This window comes from Chiloscyllium punctatum, chromosome 38, assembly GCF_047496795.1.
Source record: "Chiloscyllium punctatum isolate Juve2018m chromosome 38, sChiPun1.3, whole genome shotgun sequence".
NCBI classification, from domain to species: Eukaryota; Metazoa; Chordata; class Chondrichthyes; order Orectolobiformes; family Hemiscylliidae; genus Chiloscyllium; species Chiloscyllium punctatum.
Genome location: NC_092776.1, coordinates 48,856,286 through 48,876,983, shown reverse-complemented (window position 1 = coordinate 48,876,983; position 20,698 = coordinate 48,856,286). Strand labels below are relative to the sequence as shown.

Sequence of the window (20,698 nt, the reverse complement as noted above, 5' to 3'; positions counted from 1 at the left end):
GCAGCCCTCCATGTCCCTGGAACCTCTATTTGTGGCTGAATTAGACTGTCAACAGTATTAGTTTCACAACGGACTCTGAGATGAGCTTCTGACCATATATTCATGGCAGCGTTTCCACCTCTGTAACGTCAGCTAATTCTGCCCCGATGCCAGCTCATCAATTGAATGCAGTTAGGGCATATCGTAGATTGTGTGTCATTTTGCAAGTCGCTGAGTGTCCTGTGAAATGCTTGTTCTTTTTTTTATCTGATACTGCTTTAAGAACTATCAGCTGAAATTGAACTAAAGGTTCAATTAAACACCTTGTGTTTAATTTGTCCACTTGATGTCATATACAGTATGGACCACAGGGTGGTGCTAAACTCCTTCTGATTTGCTTCCAATGCAAAATTTCAAATTACTCAAGCAGTTTGGAAATGTCACTTGGGTGCTGCCCTAAGTACCGAACCAAATTTAAAATGGTAGGAGTTAAATCTAATCTGCATTTTCAATCAGATTAATGAGAAAATTAATTTCCTTAATGAGCATTATGTTTTGTGCACTAAAGTAACTCCTCTGACTTGAGCTCAACATGGCTAAATTATAATCTGTTGTCTCAGCGTGGAATTATTTAAGTGCAGAGAATTGTAACTTAGATATGCTGTCTTTCTTCATGTTACAGATATGGTGGAAGCAACGTTTTATCTTTGCACTTATGAGTTCATCCTTAAAGGCATCGTTTCCCCCTGGTGTGATGTGTTTGAAAAGGAAGATGTCGAGGTAAAAAGTTAAAGAAAATCCCAGCAGTATTTCTTACTGCCGACACTTGCCAAATAAGTCATTCAAAATTAATGTTAGAAAAAAATGTTTGTGTGTTAGGGGAAAATCTCATCTTTGAGGAAGTTACAGAGCAAGACGTGTAAAGGGAAGTCTGTAGGTGTGGTGTACTTGGGTTTCCAAAAGTATTTCAATAAGATGTCGCATCAAAGGTAACTATACAAAATAAAAGCTTGTGGTCTTGGGAATAGCAGAGGATCCGGGATAGAGGATCGCTTAGCCAATAGGAAGCAGAGAGTAGGGATGAATGGACTGTAACTGTTGGAGTGCCCCAGGGTCCAGTGCAATGGCTTGAACTAGTTACAAGCTGGATGAATAACTTGGAAGGAAAGATTGAATGTATGCAATTCAGTGTGCCGATGACAGAAAGGTAGGAAGGTAGGTTGTCAGGAAAACATAGAGTCTACAAAGGGATCTGGATATGTCACATTAGTGGGAATAATTTGGCAGCTGGTGTATAATACTGGAAAGTGTTAAAATTGTCCAATTGCAGAATAAAAACAGAAAAGCAGTATAATATTTAAATGGAAAGAAACTGCAGAGTTCCACAGAGGATTCTGAATGTGCTCGTACATAAATTACAGAATATTAGTGTGCAGATGCAGCAAGTGATTCAAAATGCAAATTTAATGTGTTTATTGTGAGGGTGACACAGTGGCTCAATGGTTAGCACTGCTACCTCATAGCACGAGGGACCCGGGTTCAGATCCAACCTTGGGTGCCTGTCTATGTGGAACTTGCACACCCTGTGTCTGCATGGGTTTCCTCTGGTTTCTTCGCATGGCCCAGAGGTGTGCAGGTTAGGGTGGATTGGCCACACTAGATTGTCCACAGTATCCAGGGATGTACAAGTAAGGTGGCTTAGCCATGGGAAACTCGGGCTCACAGTGATAGGGTGGGGTGCTGGGTCTGGATGGGATGCTCTTCAGAGCAACTGTGTGGACTTGATGGGCTGAGGGATTCTGAAGAGGAACAGAATATATAAGTATTGAAAATTTACCATAGTTGTACATTGTGTTAGTAATACCAAACCTGGAGTACTGTGTACAGTTTTAGTTCTCTTACATAAGAAAGCGTATAATTCTTTTAAAAGCAGTTCAGAGAACTTTTGTTTTTACTAATCACTGAGATGAAAGAGTTAATGTATAGAGTCATAGAGATGTAGGGCATGCAAACATACCCTTCGGTCCAACTCATCCATGCTGACCAGCTATCCGAAATTAATCCAGTCCCATTTGCCAGCACTTGGCCCATATACCCATCCAGATGCCTTTTAAATGTTTTAATTGTCCCAACCTCCATCACTTCCTCTGGCAGCTCATTCCATACACGCACCACCCTTTGCGTGAAAAAGTTGCTCCTTAGGTCCCTTTTAAATTTTCCCCCCCCTCATCCTAAACCTACGCTCTCTAGTTGTGGCCTCTCCCACCCCAGGGAAAAAACTTTGTCTATTTACCCAATCCATGCCCCTCATGATTTTATAAACCTCTAAAAGGTCACCCCTCGGCCTCCGATGCTGAAGAGAAAACAGCCCCAGCCTGTTCAGCTTCTATAGCTCAAACCATCCAACCCTGGCAACATTCTTGTAAATCTTTTCTGAACCCTTTCACGTTTCATAACAGCCTTCCTATAGCAGGAAGACCAGAATTGCACATTAACTCTTTCTATCCTCCGACGCTGCCAGACCCTTATCAAATCTAGTTCTTGTTTCAGATTTCCAGTATCCACAGTCCTTTGTTTTGCTTCGTGGGATAATTTTTCTCCTTTAGTTTTTTGAAATGATGTCATGTATCTTTGACACCTTACTGTGAGCCTGTTACCAATACTGCAGCACATTACACTTTGGATTTTATAATTTGCTGTTATTCTGGGACAGTATCTCAGGCTCAGTGTTAGTTCAGTTGATCAGATATTTGCCCTTGGCCTTGTTTTCCCTACAGTCCCTTTCTGAAGGCGTCCCCTTACCTGCTGAAAGCTCAAGTATGCCTTTTCTGAAACGTTTCATTTTTTTCAGTGGTGTGGGCGTCACTGACCAGTTTTTATTATTCATACTGCCTGTTAAAATAGCGGTGGGTCATCACATGGAGAAGATCACGAGTCACTAATTTTGAGCATACGTTTGGAACCATTATTCTTCCTCACTCTTTTTATCCTGTAATTTTGTTCCCCTCCGTTCCTGAAGGCTGTATTCATTGACAGGCTTCATTCATTGGTGTGTCTTGAACAGCAATGGTCAGCAAGCAAAAAGACCGTCATGGCCAAGTCTTAACTCTCACAGTGTCTAGCAACAAGACCTTGGCAAGGACCAGTAGACTGAGTATCGGCCCAACAAGGACCATGGGAATGATCACAGGCTTCACTAATACTGGTGGTGTAATTTAACATCAGTGGACTTATAGTACAGAATTATACATCAGAGAATGTGGGTTTAAATCCCACCATAGCAGATGGCGAAATTCATCTTTTTAATTTAAAGAAAATTAAAAGCTCATCCATTGGCAGCCATGTAACCATCATCAATTGCTGTAAAGACCTAATCTCCTTTCAGGAAAAGAAATCTGCCATTCTTGCCTGGTTCAGCCTCCATGTAAATTCAGACCCACAGCAATGTGGTTGACTCATCATAGCTCTCTCAAATGGCCTTACAAGCTATTCATGTTTGAGGTAGGACAATAAATGCTGAATAAGGAAAAATTCAAACCAGGATTGTTAAAACGATTGTTAAAACGATAAAAGAGATGATTGGGATGTCCACAGTCCGAGCCATTAGAATGATCTCAGTGCCAGCAGACAGCAGGAACCTGAACTTTTCATTTCTCTATTTTCTCATTTATTTCTGTGATGCTGGACTTTTTATTTCTTCTCTAACTTTTTTTTTCTCAGAACTTGTACTGAAAAATCGGTACCTCGAACCTGAAATGGTGCTGTAAGTGGTGACTTGTAAACTTTTCACTGTACTCATGTGAGTACATGTGACAATAAAGCTAATTCTAAGTCTAAGTAATCACCTCTCCAGGAAGTAACACAGAATTAAAATTCAGTCTGCCCTTTTTGAGCCCAGTGACTCATCAAAATACAATGATTTGATGTCAGCACCAATACTTGATCAGAAAGGACAGCTGCTGTAAGGTTCTGTATGATTTATACATCATTTTTTAGAGTTTGACGTTGTCAAGTGCTTTTTTTTACTATTTATTTATTGTTAAAAAAGCTGCGTGTGCATTCACACTGGATAGGTCATTCTCCTGTAATGCATGGTTCGTTAACTCAAATTCATGATTGAAGAATTGGAGACACTGATTCTAAAGTGCAAACTTTTAAAATATGTGTTGGCTGTAACGCGATTATATTGCCAACACTCTTAAGCGTTGTTTCTAAAGCGTAATTTTTCTACAACGCGGAGTTGCACAAGAACGCAACCGTCATGTTACAGAAGAATTACCTGTAGGCATAGAACCATAGAATCCTTACAATGCAGATAGACTCCATTTGATTTATTTGATTTGATTTGATTTATTTATTGTCACGTATATCTTGTTCCAAGGTAGTGAAAAGGGCACCATCTTAAAAACAGAAAAATAAAATAAACCGAAACACTGAATATAAAGGTAGAAAAATGAAGAAATAAAGGAAGTGTCCAGTTTTACAGTCCTTCTTGTTAAGAGCTATGTCACAGGCTGTCGGCCTGGTGGCTAGGCATGAGTCCTCTTTGCCACACCACTAACACTGGAACAAAAACCATCATTCTTTGGCACCATCTCACCTCCACGGACACCGTCACCACTTTGAGTTCTTGCTGGCCTGTCGAGTCTGCACCAGCCCTCCAAAGAGCATCCCCCATGGAGACCCACCCCCTACCCAATGCCTTGCATTTCCCTTGGCGAACCCACCTAGCTTACATGTCCCTGGACATTATGGGGCAGTTTCGCATGGCCAATCCACCCAACCTGCACATCTTTGGACTGTGGTAAGAAACCCAGGGAAAAACGTGCAGACTCCTCACAGAAAATTCAATAAAGCATCAGCAAACATTAAGAACCATTGTTTTGGTTCCAGCAAGACATTTGCAAGTCTGATTGTGAGCTCTGTTCATTTAAATGTGATTATTTCCTTGAATAAAAAATAATTAGCATAAACAATGTTTCCATGGTGAAATAAAGAAAAGCTGTATCTGTTGAATTAATTATTCTAATTATCAATTTGTCCCTCAGGTATTGGAATATCTGGGTGATCTGAAGCAATACTGGAAGAGAAGCTATGGATACAAAATTAATGGTCTGTCTAGCTACAAGCTGTTCCAAGATCTCTTCCACTATATGGACCAGACCATTGAGGAGAGTGAGAGGTAAAGATCATCATCTCTGAAACTTGCTGCAGAATGCACTAACTGTTAGTGCCTTAGTCCTGATGAGAATCCCTGGTACATTTTGCACATTTATCACAGTGAATGAATGTGGTCCAAATGGCTGCAGCTATTTATGGTCTGATGAATTCATTTTGCAATTAAATTTCATGTAGCTTTTCTTAATATATTCATGAAGTGACTGCGTCTGCACTTGTTGTCCATCCCTAATTGCCCCTACAAAGGAGATGGGTGTGTGCCTTCCTAACCGTACTGCAGTCAGGGCGGTGTAGGGGCAGTGCTGCTACCGAGATGGAAGCACAAAAGCAGAAATTGTAGCCGGATTTGCGGTATCTATGCAGAGAAAGCAGAGATTCTCTCTACAGATGCTGCCAGACCTGCTGAGTTTCTCCAGCAATTTTTGCTTTCCTTTCAGATTTCTGGTATTCACAGTTCTTTGTTTAATGTCAGGATGTTAGCTCCTGGGATGCAGTTGATTTCATTTGGTACTTGATTGGAGCCCTGGAGCTCTTTCCAGTCTCCTTGAATTTAAAATGCAGAGGTTCATCTATGTGGTCAGGTCGAAATGCTGATAATACTTCTGTCTCCAGTTTATTAACTCTGATGTCCATTTGCGTTGGCCAGTACAAACTTAGAATAAAAATGAATGCCTGTCTGATTATACTTTGCAGTGAACTCAGTCTATTCTAGAGTAAATCTAAACAGGAGCCCTGAAGGGTGAAACTTTGCCCCAGTTCAGTTGATTGGCAGATGACTATATGTTAGAGTGCTTGAGGAGTACGTTGGACTGGTGATGGTAAAGGCAAGGCAAGAATTATGTAATGTTCTCTGGGTTCCAGTCAACTGAACCAGAAACTACTACCACTGGTGTGAAAACTGCAAAGTAGGCATCTGAAGTAAAAGTCATTATAGTCTCAAAGGACCATAAGCTGCTCCCTCTATAGACAGTGACGGCTAGTGGTGAGTTTTATCTGAAGGTCATTGTGCCTCAGGACGTGGTTGAGAGTTAGGGTTCACATGGTGATCTTAGCCAGCATGGGAATTGAACCTCCCCTGTTGGCATCATTCGGCATTGTGAGAAGTCATGTGATTTTACAGTCCAGCCAACTGAACGAAGCGAGCCTAAGGAGTGCAGTCAGTGTTGGAATGGTCTCACCCCTCTCAGCGAAAGGATGGTGCTCCTTTTCCTCCTCACGTGGAACGTGGGCATTGCTGCCAGGACCCAGTCAACTCTGGGATCAAACCGGAAGTATTTCAGGAGCCAACATCCTGGCATCAATCTGAAGGACCGTGGCAGCTGGAAACCTGAAACAAAAGCAAAAATTGTTGGAGAACCTCAGCAGGTCTGGCTGCATCTGTAGAGAGAAACTCGACCATTTGCTGTCCCCCCTCCCCCCACGTTTGCCCTTTGTGGCCATTTCAGAAGGCAATTCAAAATCCGATTCATCGCTGTGGGTATGGTGTCATGTGGAGGCCAAACTGAGTAAGTTGGCACTGTTCTTTCCCAAGAATGTTGGAGAACTTGATTGTTACATTTTTGACAATCTTTTAATCATCATCAGTACTGATGTGAGGTGTTATATTCCACATTTAATTAACTGAATTAAAATGAAATTCAACCAACTGCAGTGGTGGGTATTGAACCCACTTTTCCAGATCACTAGCCTAGGCCTTTGCATTTATCGTCCAGTGACATTAGCACCACCCCACTGTCTGCTTACCTTCCAGCCAACTTGATCCATGTACAGGTGAAAACAATGGCCACATGAGGATTCAACCAAGACGCAGAAGAACTGAACTTTGTCAAAGAACATTTCCAAAGAATAGGAAATTAGATTCCTGGAGAAAGATCTCAAGGTCGTCACAAGATGATTTGCAAAGGAAGGAATTTCTGCTTCTCTTGTTTCTTTTAAGTTTTATTTGGTCATGCTCAAGACTCTTTGCTGGATGCTGTGCAATATTCCTGTCAACAGATGGCAATATGGCACCATGAACCATCACCTGTGTATACCTATTTCTTTTTCCATTTGATCTTGTGGAGGGGAACACTCTGGTATCAAAATACTCCAAATGAAGTAAAAGTATAGGAGGGCCTTATACAAACTTCACTTTTGTCTTTAGGAAATTAGTTCAATTCTGTCTGACATAGCAACTTTGTTTTTCTTAGCTCAGGGGTTCCTGTGACATTGAAGCCCTAATCTGGAAGATAATTATCATTAAGAGTGCTTTCAAAGTTTTGTTAGTCAATTCTATTCCAAGTACAGTTTATTATATAGGAGTACATGAGGCCCTAATATGTGAATTGAAATGGTATCTTGTGCCTGCAATCTTCACTGACTATATAAACCTTGGGTGTGCTATAGTACTGTTTGTACTGTTCTATAAAAACAAGAACAATTTGCCTTGATATAGCTTCTTTAATGTTATAAAAAAACATACATGCTTCACTTCAGCGTTATCAAACAAACTTTGACAACCAGCTGCATAATATTTTTTGTATATTGGAACCAGTGACCACCATGAGGTATAAGGAGCATCTTAAAGAAGGCAGAGACACGTATGGAGGCGGAGAGGTGTGAGCAAGGAATTCTAGAGCTTAGATCCTGGACAGATGAGGGTTTGGAGCTGGTACTGGAAAAGCACAGCAGGTCAGGCAGCATCCGAGGAGCAGGAGAATCGACGTTTTAGGTACAAGCCCTGATGAAAGGCTTATGCCCGAAACATCGATTCTTCTGCTCCTCAGATGCTGCCTGACCTGCTGTGCTTTTCCCGCAGCACACTCTCTACTCTGATTTCTAGCATCTGCAATCCTCACTTTCTCCCAGATGAGGGGTTAGTTGATAATAGAGTCATAGAGATGTACAGCATGGAAACAGACCCTTCGGTCCAACCCGTCCATGCCGACCAGATATCCCAACCCAATCTAGACCCACCTTCCAGCACCCGGCCCATATTCCTCCAAACCCCTCCTATTCATATACCCATCCAAATGCCTCTTAAATGTTGCAATTGTACCAGCCTCCACCACTTCCTCTGGCAGCTCATTCCATTAACATACCACCCTTTGCGTGAAAAAGTTGCCTGTAGGTCTCTTTTATATCTTTGCCCTCTAGTTCTGGACTCCCCGACCCCAGGGAAAGACTTTACCTATTTACCCTATCCATGCCCCTCATAATTTTGTAAACCTCTATAAGGTCACCCCTCAGCCTCCGACACTCCAGGGAAAACAGCCCCAGCCTGTTCGGCCTCTCCCTGTAGCTCTAATCCTCCAACCCTGGCAACATCCTTGTAAATCTTTTCTGAACCCTTTCAAGTTTCACAACATCTTTCCGATAGGAAGGAGACCAGAATTGCACGCAATATTCCAACAGTTTATTGCACGCAATATTCTAACAGTAGCCTATAATGATGCAGTCCCGAGAGCTCGGGTCATGCAAGAGGACAAAATTGGTGAAACGCAGAGATCTCGGAGGGCGATGGTCTTGGGAGGTTCAGAATGCAGTGAAAGTTGCACTGTACTTGAACTCTGAATTATTTGCCTTTGTGTGCCATTGGGCCTAGGATGACAGGTGTTTTTCAGCTGTTAGCCTTTGCTGGGTTTCTAGCTTGACATAAGTGTGGTTTGTCTGGGAGGTATGCTGATCTCTGAGCAGATTTTTAGATAGCTCTTGTCCATTTCATGTTCATATTCAGAAAATAATGCTGATAGTGGATAAATTATATTGATCTTTTATACTGTTGCTTAACAAGCTTGGAGTCTTGAACTCTGGCGTAATCAGTACAGTAAGATAAATAGAAAGAACATGTTATCTTGTAACTTTTTAACCTAGTTTTTTTAAAGTTATTACTGCAGTTTATAGGATAATAATAATAATGGTTTGCACTCCAAGTAAGCATGTTTATATGGTTTATTAAAGTTCATCAGTCTGTGGAATTTGCTGTTACCGCAAATAACAGAGGCTTGGAGAGTCTTCGATTCTCCTGAGTTGGCCTGAGATCTGCAAAAATTTGAAGACTTGTTTTGTTATTAATACCTGAAATCAAGCATTTATTGCCTGCACCAAATTGCCCTTGAGAAGGTGCTGGTGAGTTTCAATCTCACACTATTGCAATCTATGTGGTGTACTTTGTACCCTCAGCACTGTGAGCAGGAGAGCTTTGGGACTTTAGACCCAATGATAGCGAAGTCAGGCTGGTGTGTGACTTGAAGGGAAATGTCCAGGTGATGTTCTCCTGAATCTGCTGCTCTTGTCTTTCTATTGGTAAAGGTTATGTGGTTGGAAGGTATTCTCAAAACAGCTTTGGTAAATTGGTGCAGTGCATCTTGTAGTTGATATTGATGGCAAATGCATCAATGGTGGGGGCAGTGCAGATTTTGTAAAAGCCCTTTCAGAACCTGGAGCAACCTTTTGATGATGTCATGGAGCTGCTGTTCACTGTGTATAAATAGCACAGAATGGGAATTCTGATAGAATGATGGAAAGTTTTTTCAGTAGTGGAATAGAAAGTTTACAGTCTGGTATATCCCTGATTACCAAATGTAGTAGGATCTAGACTCAATATGTCATAAGGTCTGTTAAAAAAGAAGCCCAAAGACCGCTCTTGACCATTCCTGTTCTTCAAGCAGAATGTCTTGAACTCAAACACCAACATGTGGCATAAAAACACATGACAAACAATGGTGACAGTGATGGGATTGGCTGTCTTCAATATTGTGCCAGGAGACAGACAAAAGGCAATGACCACATGATCAGTGAGGGAGGGAGAGAGAGAAATCTACACTGCTAACTGACACAGCAGTGAATCTGCACAGTTGCTGCCTTTGCTGTTTGAATTCATGTATCTCTGGACATCGGAGTGCGTCTAGGAAAAATTAAAAAACAGCAAAATTCACAGCTGACCTTGGAGGAACCTGTGTGGAGAGCTCACAGCACAGGAATAGATAAGTGCATAACTTTTAAGTGTAACCTTGCTGTGAGTTTACAGTAGTGAGTAAATTGGGTTCTTTCTTGATTATATGTTCTATTGAGATCTGTTTCTTGATGAAATTTTAAAGACATCAACCATAAGTACTAAGTTAGCCCAGCAAACAAGACGGTGCTATTTTCTGGGTCTGTAGATTGTAAAGAAGTAAAGATGGCCTTGAGTAGAGTGATATGTACTTCCTGTTGGATGTGGGAGATTGGGGAGAGTTTCCATGTTACTGGTGATTCTGTCTGCAGGAAGTGTCTTTGGTTGCGAATCCTATCATATTGCATGGATCCGTTGGAGCGGCAATTAGAGGCAATGAGGAATTTTCGGGGGGGGGGGGGGGGTGTGATGGATGGCAGTTACAGAAAGGCAGAAAAATCACAGGTACAATCAGGTAGATGGGTTACCTCCAGGAAAGGTAGGAAGGGTAGGTAGGTAGTGCATGAGTCTTCTGTGTGGCTATCCCCATCTCAAATAAGTATGCTGTTTTTGAAAATATTGGGGGTGATGGACTCTCAGGGGAATGTAGCACAAACAGCCAAGTTTCTGGTACCGAAGCTGGCTCTAATGTAATGAGGTGTACATCAGGTTCCAAGCGATCGATTGTGATAGGGACTCTCTGGCCAGAGATACAGAGGAAAGAGCAGCTGAATGCTTTGCTGTGGAGATGGTACATGGGAGAAGGTTTAATATTTTGGATCATTGGAATCTCTTCTGGGGTAGAAGTGACCTGTCCAAGAAGGATGACTACACCGAGATTGGAAGAGGACTAATACACTGGCAGGGAGATTAGCTGAAGTTGCTTGGGAGGATTTAAACTGGTAAGAATTTTCTTCACTCAGATAGTGGTGAGCTCATGGAATTCACAGCAACAGAAAGTAGTTTAGGCCAAAACTTTGGATGTTTTCAAGAAGGAGTCAGATATCGTTCTTAGGATCTAAATTGGGGGATAAAGCAAGAACAGGACTTGAATATTAGCCACTATTTTATTAAATGGCAATGCAGTCTCAAAGGCCGACTTCTGTTGCTATTTTCTGTGTTTCTATGATCCAGAGAGCTGTGAAAGGTTTTGTTTTACATCTTGGACTTCAAAGTCATGATTGATTCCTCTCATAAGCATTTGATCGCCTGATTCAATCAATAGGAGTGAGTAAAAATGTACTTTTGTGTACAATGATTTTGCCTCAGACTCAGTATGTCCAGGGCAAACTCAAGCATTGGCAGATGCTCTTTCTGGAGCTGCTGTTGATGTGCTCAATCTGCGATGAAGATCTTGGGGCAACAGTGTTATCTTGGCCAAATTCACCAAACAAGCTTCACTTAGTCTGGGAACATCAAAAGAAGGATCAAGAATGTCCTGGAGCTTGGTTTACAGTCTGTTCTGATTAGATTACTTACAGTGTGGAAACAGGTCCTTAAGCCCAACAAGTCCACACCGACCCTCCAAAGAGCAACCCACCCAGACCCATTCCCCTACATCTAACGCCATGAGCAATTTAGCATGGCCAATTCACCTAACCTGCACATTTTTGGACTGTGGAGGGAAACCGGAGCACCCGGGAAGAATGTGCAAACTCCACACAGACAGTTGCCTGAGGTGGGAATTGAACCCGGGTCTCTGGCGCTGTGAAGCAGCAGTGCTAACGACTGTGCCACCTTGCCGCCCACATTGAAGTACGATTGAAGTACAATTGATACTTCTCTACTGTTAAGGATTCGTGGTTTTTGATGATCAACAGATAATTAACAGTCATTGTGGAATGACACTCTCCAGAGTATTCACGAATGTATGACCATGTGCAGAGCAAGTGCTTATGATGCCATTTGGTGGCCAAGAGGACCTTGTCATTAATTGTATTGCACATGCCATACACCGTACCAAATGGCAGCATCTTTTATTCTTACAGGATTCCCTGAAGGACCCTGGGTCTGTTCTTGGTTCTTGTATGAAGGCTGTCCTTACTTCATCGTGGTTGGTTACTAAAGATTGTTTGAGGTTAAAAAGCTGACGTCCGTGAACACTGAATCAGTTGTGAGAGTCCACTGGACGAAGCTCACCACCGATAGTATTCCAGTTGGTGTTGTTTCTGAGAGTTTACTAATGAGATGTTCAAAGTATTTGCAAAACCCCTTGCGCTCAGCATGTCACACATTCACCCAGATACCCTCAGTCAAACAGAAAGGCAGAATGAGTGGGTCTGACAGCAAATGGTCCACAGATTAAAAACTCAATCTTCGACATTACCAAATAACTTTGTTCCAAGAGAAACAAATAATTAGAGCAATTCCGAATACTTCCCAGAAGCAAACCCTGGCATGACCCTGAAGAGGTGTCAGTGCTGGAAGTCAAGTCCCACTTTTCCATAAGTTGTTCCAAATAGTAAGAAAATGACCAACATAATCTCGAGAATGGTCAGTTTGCATGACTGTGACCACTTTCTAAGGTCAGCCCAGATTTCATTATAAACACAAGAAAATGAAAACTTATTTATTATAACAAACCCATCCTCTAACATGTAATCACTTGCAGGCAAACCTAAACTAGACCCACTTTAAATCCGGATGTCAACATTCATTTGCAAATTGTACAGACAAAACAAATGGGATAAATGAGCTTCGTTTTGCAGGAGTATTGTGAGAGGAAAATCTAAGCAACAAGGAACACAGTGTGTGGATCAAGAATCTGAACCATAATGGGGAACGAGGTGACTTTCTCACACCTCTCTGCTTTTGGTGAAGATGTGATTTCAAAGTCTTCTATTGCAAGGTTCCTTTTTTGAAAGAGAAAGAATGAGATTTGGCTTGGCTTGCAGTCTTTTGGAAGTCTGAGTTTAACTTGCTGTTCTCTCAGTTCTGCGACAAAGCTGCTCTTTAAAACCAAACCATTAGTTGTTGTCAGGCAGTTTCTTTATTATATTTCAGCTCAAAGGCACTGGTGCCAACAGGTGTCACAAAATGATCAAATCCCGCTTCAGTGAAGATTATATGTTCATCTGTAATCACTATGTGAATGCTACATATTTCCTCTTTTGCATTGCATTCTTTTAAGGACATCAGTTCTTCCCCTGCAAGACAGCAGTCCAAAGTTCCATTTTTCTAGTTTACTTTTGAAATAGCCACTGTTGAAATAGTGCGTGCAATTCTGGTCTCCTTCCTATCAGAAAGATGTTGTGAAACTTGAAAGGGTTCAGAAAAGATTTGCAAGGATGTTTCCAGGGTTGGAGGATTTAAGCTACAGGGAGAGGCTGAACAGGCTGGGGCTGTTTTCCCTCGAGCATCGGAGGCTGAGGGGTGACCTTATAGAGGTTTACAAAATTATGAGGGGCATGGATAGAGTAAATAGGCAAAGTCTTTTCCCTGGGGTCAGGGAGTCCAGAATTAGAGGGCAAGAGGGGAAAGATATAAAAAGGACCTAAGGGGCAACTTTTTCACACAAAGGGTGGTGCGGGTATGGAATGAGCTTCCAGAGGAAGTGGTGGAGGCTGGTACAATTGCAACATTTAAAAGCCGTCTGGATGGGTATATGAATAGGAAGGGTTTGGAGGGATATGGGCCGGGTGCTGACAGATTGGGTTGGGATATCTGGTCGGCATGGACAGGTTGGACTGAAGGGTCTGTTTCCATGCTGTACGTCTCTATGACTCTATGACCTACTCTTGGGAAATAAGGCAATGCGTGTGACTGAGGTGTCAGTGGGGGAGCACTTTGGGGCCAGTGATCATAATTTGATTGTTTTTAGAATAGTGATGGTAAAGGATAGCCAAGATCTAAAAGTTGAAGTTCTAAATTGGAGGAAGGCCAATTTTGATGGTATTAGGCAAGAACATGGGCGGCACGGTGGCACAGTGGTTAGCACTGCTACCTCACAGCGCCAGGGACCAGGGTTCAATTCCCGCCTCAGGCGACTGTCTGTGTGGAGTTTGCACATTCTCCCCATGCCTACATGGGTTTCCTCTGGGTGATCCGGTTTCTTCCCACAGTCCAAAAATGTGCAGGTTAGGTGAATTGACCATGCTAAATTGCCTGTAGTGTTAGGTGAAGGGGTAACTGTAGGGGAATGGGTCTGGTTGGGTTGCTCTTCGGAGGGTCGGTGTGGACTTGTTGGGCCGAAGGGCCTGTTTCCACAATGTAAGTTAGTAAAGTTAATAATCTAGTAAACTTTCAAAAGTTGATTGGGGGAAGATGATTGCAGGTAAAGGGTTGGCTGGAAAATGGCAAGCCTGCAAAAATGAGATAACGAGAGTCCAGAGACAGTATGTTCCTGTTAGAATGAAGGGCAAGGCTGGTAGGAAGCAAGGAATGCTGGAAGTCGAGAGAAATTGATGCTTCGGTCATGAAGAAAGAAGAAGCATATAAGTATAGACAGCCGAGATTAAGTGAATCCTGAGAAGAGTATAAAGGCAGTAGGAGTATACTTAAGAGGGAAATCAGGAGCGCAAAAAGGGAACATGAGATAGCTTTGGCATACAGGGCCAAGGAGAATCCAAAGGGATTTTATAAATATATTAAGGATGAAAGGGTAACTAGGGAGAGAGTAGAATAGGACCCCTCAAAGATCAGCAAGGCAGCCTATGTGCGGAACCACTGGAGATGGGGAGATGCTAAGCAAGTATTTTTGCATCAGCAAAAGGACATGGAAGATATAGAATGTGGGGGAATAGATGGTGACATCTTGAAAATGTCCATTTTACAGAGGAGGAGGAGCTGGAATTCTTGAAACGCATAAGTGTGGATAAATCCCCAGGACTTGATCAGGTGTACCCTAGAACTCTGTGCGAAGCTAGGGAAGTGACTGCTCGGCCCGTTGCTGAGAAATTTTATCACCGATAGTCACAGATGGGGTATCAGAAAACTGGAGGTTGGCTAACATGGTGCCACTATTTAAGAAAGGTGGTAAGGATAAGCCAGGGAACTATAGACCAGTGAGCATGATGTCGGTGGTGGGCAAGTTGTTGGAGGGAATCCTGAGGGACAGGATTTATATGTATTTGGAAAGGCAAGGACTGATTAGGGATAGTCAGTGTGGCTTTGTGTGTGGGAAATCATGTCTCACAAATGTGATTGAGTTTTTTGAAGAGGTAAGAAAGAGGATTGATGAGGGCAGAGTGGTGGACTGATCTATATGGACTTCAGTAAGGTGTTTGAAAAGATTCCTCAAGGTAAACTGGTTATGAAATACAGGGAGAACTAGCCATTTGGATACAGAACTTTAAGGTAGAAGACAGAGGGTGGTGGTGAAGGGTTGCTTTTCAGACTAGAGGCCTGTGACCAGCGGTGCGCTACAAGGATCGGTGCTGGGTCCACTGCTTTTTGTCATTTATATCGTTACGAAGTGAAAACAGTGTATGGTCACTTTAAGAGAGGTGCCCTTTCTGAGCTTCGCGATTGTGACGGCACATGTGACTGTGATTAGCTGACAGGTGCTGAGAATTGAAAATATGTAACCATCAGCTTGTGGTTGTGTTTTGATGTTAAGGCAACCGGATTTGGATTTAACCAATCAATTTAAATTCTGCGCAGGATACCAAAAAACTAATTGAAGTTGAATTTTATTGTTTTTGCAACAGCAGACCAATGGGAAGGTAGGATATTGGGAGTGTAAAAAGGTTGGGCATTTTGAATATTGGTCAGAGCCAACTGCCGTCTGAAGAAATAAACATTTTGCTCTCAAAAGAAAACTCTCAGAAGACATCATCTATTAGAGGTACCAAAGAAATTGTGTACAAAGATACTCACAGAGAAAAAGTAAGACCACCCAGGGAGAAGACAGCAGAATCGGAAATGCAGAAAGAGGACAGCATAAAAGACTATGTGGAGTTTGAGAGATTAAGTTGTTTTAATATTGAATAATTGTGTAATTGGAGTAGCATTTTTATAGAGTTAGGGTCAGATAGTGATTAGTTAAGAAAGGGGGGGGGGCTCAGGTTTGTTCATAGTTTTTGTTTAGTGTTCACTGTTAGAATTAGGAAAATATTATTTTTTTCGTTAAGCAATGGAAACCAGGGGTTTTCTTTCACTCACTCACACTAAAATTGGAGGTGTAGTGGACAGCGAAGGTTACCTCAGAGTACAACAAGACCTTGGTCAGATGGGCCAATGAGCTGAGGAGTAGCAGATGGAGTTTAATTTCGACAAATGTGAGGTACTGCATCTTGGAAAGGCAAATCAGGGAAAGACTTAGACACTTAATAGTAAGGTCCAGGGGAGTGTTACTGAACAAAGAGACCTTGGAGTGCATGTCCACTGTTCCATGAAAGTGACGTGTCAGGTAGACAGGATAGCGAAGAAGGCATTTGGTATGCTTTCCTTTATTGGTCAGAGCATTGAGTATAGGAGTTGGGAGGTCATGTCGCAGCTGTACAAGTCATTGGTTAAGCCACTTTTGGATTATTGTGTGCAATTCTGTTCTCTCTCCTATAGAAAGGGTATTGTGAAACTTGAAAGGGTTCAGAAAAGAGTTACAAGGATGTTGTTGGGGTTGGCAGACTTGGGCTATAGGGAGAGGCTAATAAGCTGGGGCTATTTTGCCAGGACCGTTAGAGGCTGAGGGGTGACCTTATAGCGGTTTATAAAATCATGAAAGATATGGATAGGTGCATAGCCACACTCTTTTCCCAGAATTGGGGAATCCAAAACTAGAGGGCATTAGTTTAAGGTGAGAGGAGAAAGATAGGAAAGGGACCTAAGAGGTACCTTTATCACTCAGATGGTAGTGCATGTCTAGAGGAAGTGGGGGAGGATGATATAATTGCAACATTTAAAAGGCATTTGGATAGGTATATGAATAGGAAGGTTTAGAGGGATATGGGGCAAATGCTGGCAGCTGGAGCTAGATACATGTGGGCTATCTGGTTGGCATAGACATGTTGGACTGAAGGATCTGTTTCTGTGCTGTATAGCTCTTATGACTCTAATATATATATATATATGGCAACTCTGAAAGAGAAGTATAGGATTATATTGAACATTACCATATCTAAGCATTATCTGCGTAGGTAAGTAGGCAATCAGTTTGGATAAGGGACCTTCATTGAAATGGTACTGTCAGAAAGCAACTGCCTGGTGGTACAGATTGTACCTTTTTAGATCCTATAAAGGTTCCATCTGTTGCCAACTCTGTCACTTCACCTGATTGTTCACTGACCTTCGTGATCACAGGACCCACGTTCCCGGCCAGAATGAAATCAGCAGCTACTATCGGTGGTGTCTTTTTTGTTACAGCTCAGAGCTTGGGTTCTCTTCCTGCTGCAAGAATTGCATGTGAGACAGTGTATTTTACTGACTTTGCCTTTGCCAAGCTTATGCTTATGGGATGTTGTTATATTGGAACAGTGAATGAGTAGTTTATTATTTTTTAAGTATTTCAATAGAATTACAGTTAAGCAATTCTTTTATTTTTATTTTGTCAGTATTTTAACTACAGGGTATGAATAAAGTGAGTTTTGTTTTAACCCTGATAGTTGGACCAATTGAATAGCATCTGGACTGCAATGCCTGGCACTTACCTTTTAAAATAAAAAAAAGTTCAGGTGGAGGCTATCTCCTGACATGTTTTGGTCTGGTCCATAACAAACTTGGGGCTCTTGTCAGGATCAAAGTCTTAATTCCAGGATGGGTTTCGGCTTATTGGATGCAACGGCAGTGAATAATGAGTGTTGGTGATTTTTAATTTGAGTGTTGTATTTGGTTGGATTAAATAGGGTGTGCCTGTGTAGTAACGGCTCGTTTGGTCACTGAGTTTCCTGGGGTTGCAAGAAGTCACTACTTCGGGAGTTCTACAGAAAGTGAACAAGGCAAAGCTTTCGGAATTGGCAGACAAGATGAAGTTGAAGTTGGAGTTGCCTGTGTCTGTGAGGAAAGGGGAAATAATTGCATAATTAGCTGTAGGTTTACAATTGCTAGGAATTGCAATCAGAATAATTGAAAATTCTCAAAATTAACTTGCAAATTGAACAGCTTAAATGAGAGGCAATTGCAAGGGGGATAAAAGATAGATTAGTCCTGACAGAGCAATAAAAGAGACAATAAAATGAAACCGTTTAAATTACGATAAACGTAGAGGCAACAAAAAGGAAAGGTATCCCCAGCAGAAGAAAGGGAGAGAGAGAGAGTTTTTGAACTTCAGAGCTCAAAACTCAAAGTTGATTTAAATGGCAGAGGTAGTGGTGAACCGCAGGAATGGTGCTGAGGACAATGATGGAGAGCAATCCCATCGTAGCCAAAGATCTGTTGGAGATCTGTTTGAAAATGTCCAAGCATATGGACAAGGGCATTCAAAATAGATCAACATATGGCGCTATTAGAGAGAAAAATTCAGTTTCTGAAGTAGTGAGAACTCATGTGGAAGAGCAGAGAGCTAAGACTGCATGATTAGCAGCAGAAATGGCGGACCATTATGAATTGATTCATAAATCAAAGTTTGGCTTCCAACAATTTCAGTCTGTGAGGGATAGAATTTGGAAAGAGGAATCCTCAGGTGCTAAGGGGAAAGGAGGTCTCATTGTAGGTCGTAACGGTAGTTTAGCACAGGTTAAAAAGGAAACCCATGAGGGGGAAGAGAAGTAAAAAAAACTCTGTTGTCTTCACTGTCATAAAGTAGGCCATATGAAGGCACTGTGTTGGTGAGTGAGGAAAAGCACTGGGAAGATTGATGTAGAAAAACAGGATAAGCCAGTGAGTTTTGTTAAAGTGGTAAAGGAAAGCATAGTGGAAGCTAAAAAGCTGCAAAAGTATGTACAACCTGGTCAGGGATTGGTTGGAAGAAAGTGTTAGATCTCTTTAAAGGATTTACTTTCTGAGGTAAGGTTTGCTACGTGCACCGGGAAGAGTAGGTTTTGAAATTAAAATTTTATGAGATATGGAAGCAAGTCAATCTTTGATCAGAAGATATGTAATTCTGAATGAATATTGCCACAAAAAAGGTCTAATGTATAGAATTCATGATGAGAACAGTGGTGTTCCATTATATAAAGTGAGGTTGGAGAGTCCGGTGAAACGTGATGGTAGCAGTAATAGAGAAATTTTCGGATCCTGAAATACAGTTTATCATTCACAATGATATAGGTGGATCATAGGTGGGAGTGATGTTTACTGTGATTGAAAAGCCAGTGGAAAATCAGGCAAGTGAGGTGTTACAGGAAGTATATCATGGGACTTTTCCTGACTGTGTGGTAACAAAGTCACAAAGCTACAAGCTGAATCAGGAGGAAAAATCAAAGAGTAAAGATAGAAAAGTTCAAGTCCAATTATCAGAAACTATGTTTGATCAAATTTGTGAGGAAAAAAACAAGAACAGCTGGAGGACAAAGTGGATATTTTTAATTCAGAGAAATTAGCTGAATTATATCAGAAAGATGAAAAACTAAAGCAGTTGTATCAAAAAGCGTACACAGAAGTAAAATCTGAGGGTATCCCAGAAAGTTACTATCTTAAAAATGAAGTCTCGATGAGGAAATGGAGACCATCATATATTCAGGCGGATGAGAAATGGGTAGAAGTTCATGTAAAAGGTCTTTTGGGAGTAAAGAACACTTGAGCCAAAATAAAAATAAAACACTTTTATTGGCCAGGGCTGCTTCAGGATGTAGATGACTTTTGCCAGGCTTGTCTAATGTGTCAGGTAATTGGAAAACCTCAGATAGTGATAAAGCTAGCACCTTTAATACTCATTCCTGCATTGTACAAGACTCTTAATTGATTGGGTAGAACCCCTACCTGAAACAAAAAGTGGGAATCAGTATTTGTTGACCATAATGGATGTGTCTACTAGATGCCCATAGGCCATTTCATTTTGCAGTATCACAGCTAAAAGGGTTGTAGAAAAGTTACTTAAATGTTTACTAGGTATAGGCTACCCACAGAGATATAATCAGATCAAGGATCAAATTTTACATCAAAATTATTCAGGACAGTTATGGCTAGATTAGAAATAAAAAAAAAGTTCAATTCCATTGCATACCATCCAGAATTGCGCAGAGCATTAGAACAGTAGCATTAAATTTTAAAGACCACGTTGAGGGCTTATAGTCAAGACTAACAAACAGAAGGCTGGAAAAACTCTGCAAGCCACTGGCACAAAGGAATTCCATTTGTACTTTTTGCAATTAGGGATGTATGTAATAAATTAACTAAATTCAGTTCATTTGAATTATATTTTGATAATGTGAGAGAATGACTAAAGGTAATTAAGGAGAAATTGGTGAATGAGAGTTCAGAGACTACATATTTGAACAATGTATCAAATGTTAGGAAGGATAAATAGTGGGTGAGTTGGCTAGATAGCCTTTAAAAGTAGCACAGCATGTGATGAAACAGGAAACAGATGAGAAATTAAATATTCACAATTTTGCTTGTGGAGATAATACGTTAGTGTTACTTGCAGTGATAAGTGAATCTTTACAAGAAATGCTTATTGGGTCTAACCAAATTGAAAGGAAATTGAGTCAGGTGATTTTTAAAAATAAGAACACCAGACAGAAAAAAACTGAATTTGATTCTTGGCCTAAGAAAATGCTCAAAAGGTTTTTTTTTAGCAGGGAAAGAAAGTAA

The 20,698-nt window shown here is 41.3% G+C and overlaps 1 protein-coding gene across 3 annotated transcripts in view; it reads left to right on the top strand.

The window, feature by feature from the left end:
- Positions 1–20,698, top strand: part of minpp1b (multiple inositol-polyphosphate phosphatase 1b) — a 108,770-nt gene that overhangs the window by 21,604 nt on the left and 66,468 nt on the right. For all 3 annotated transcript variants that reach the window (XM_072557839.1, XM_072557841.1, XM_072557840.1), the window contains exons 2-3: positions 662–759; positions 5,028–5,161. In XM_072557839.1, coding sequence (XP_072413940.1) covers positions 662–759; positions 5,028–5,161 — 232 coding nt within the window. The remainder of the gene's footprint in view (positions 1–661; positions 760–5,027; positions 5,162–20,698) is intronic.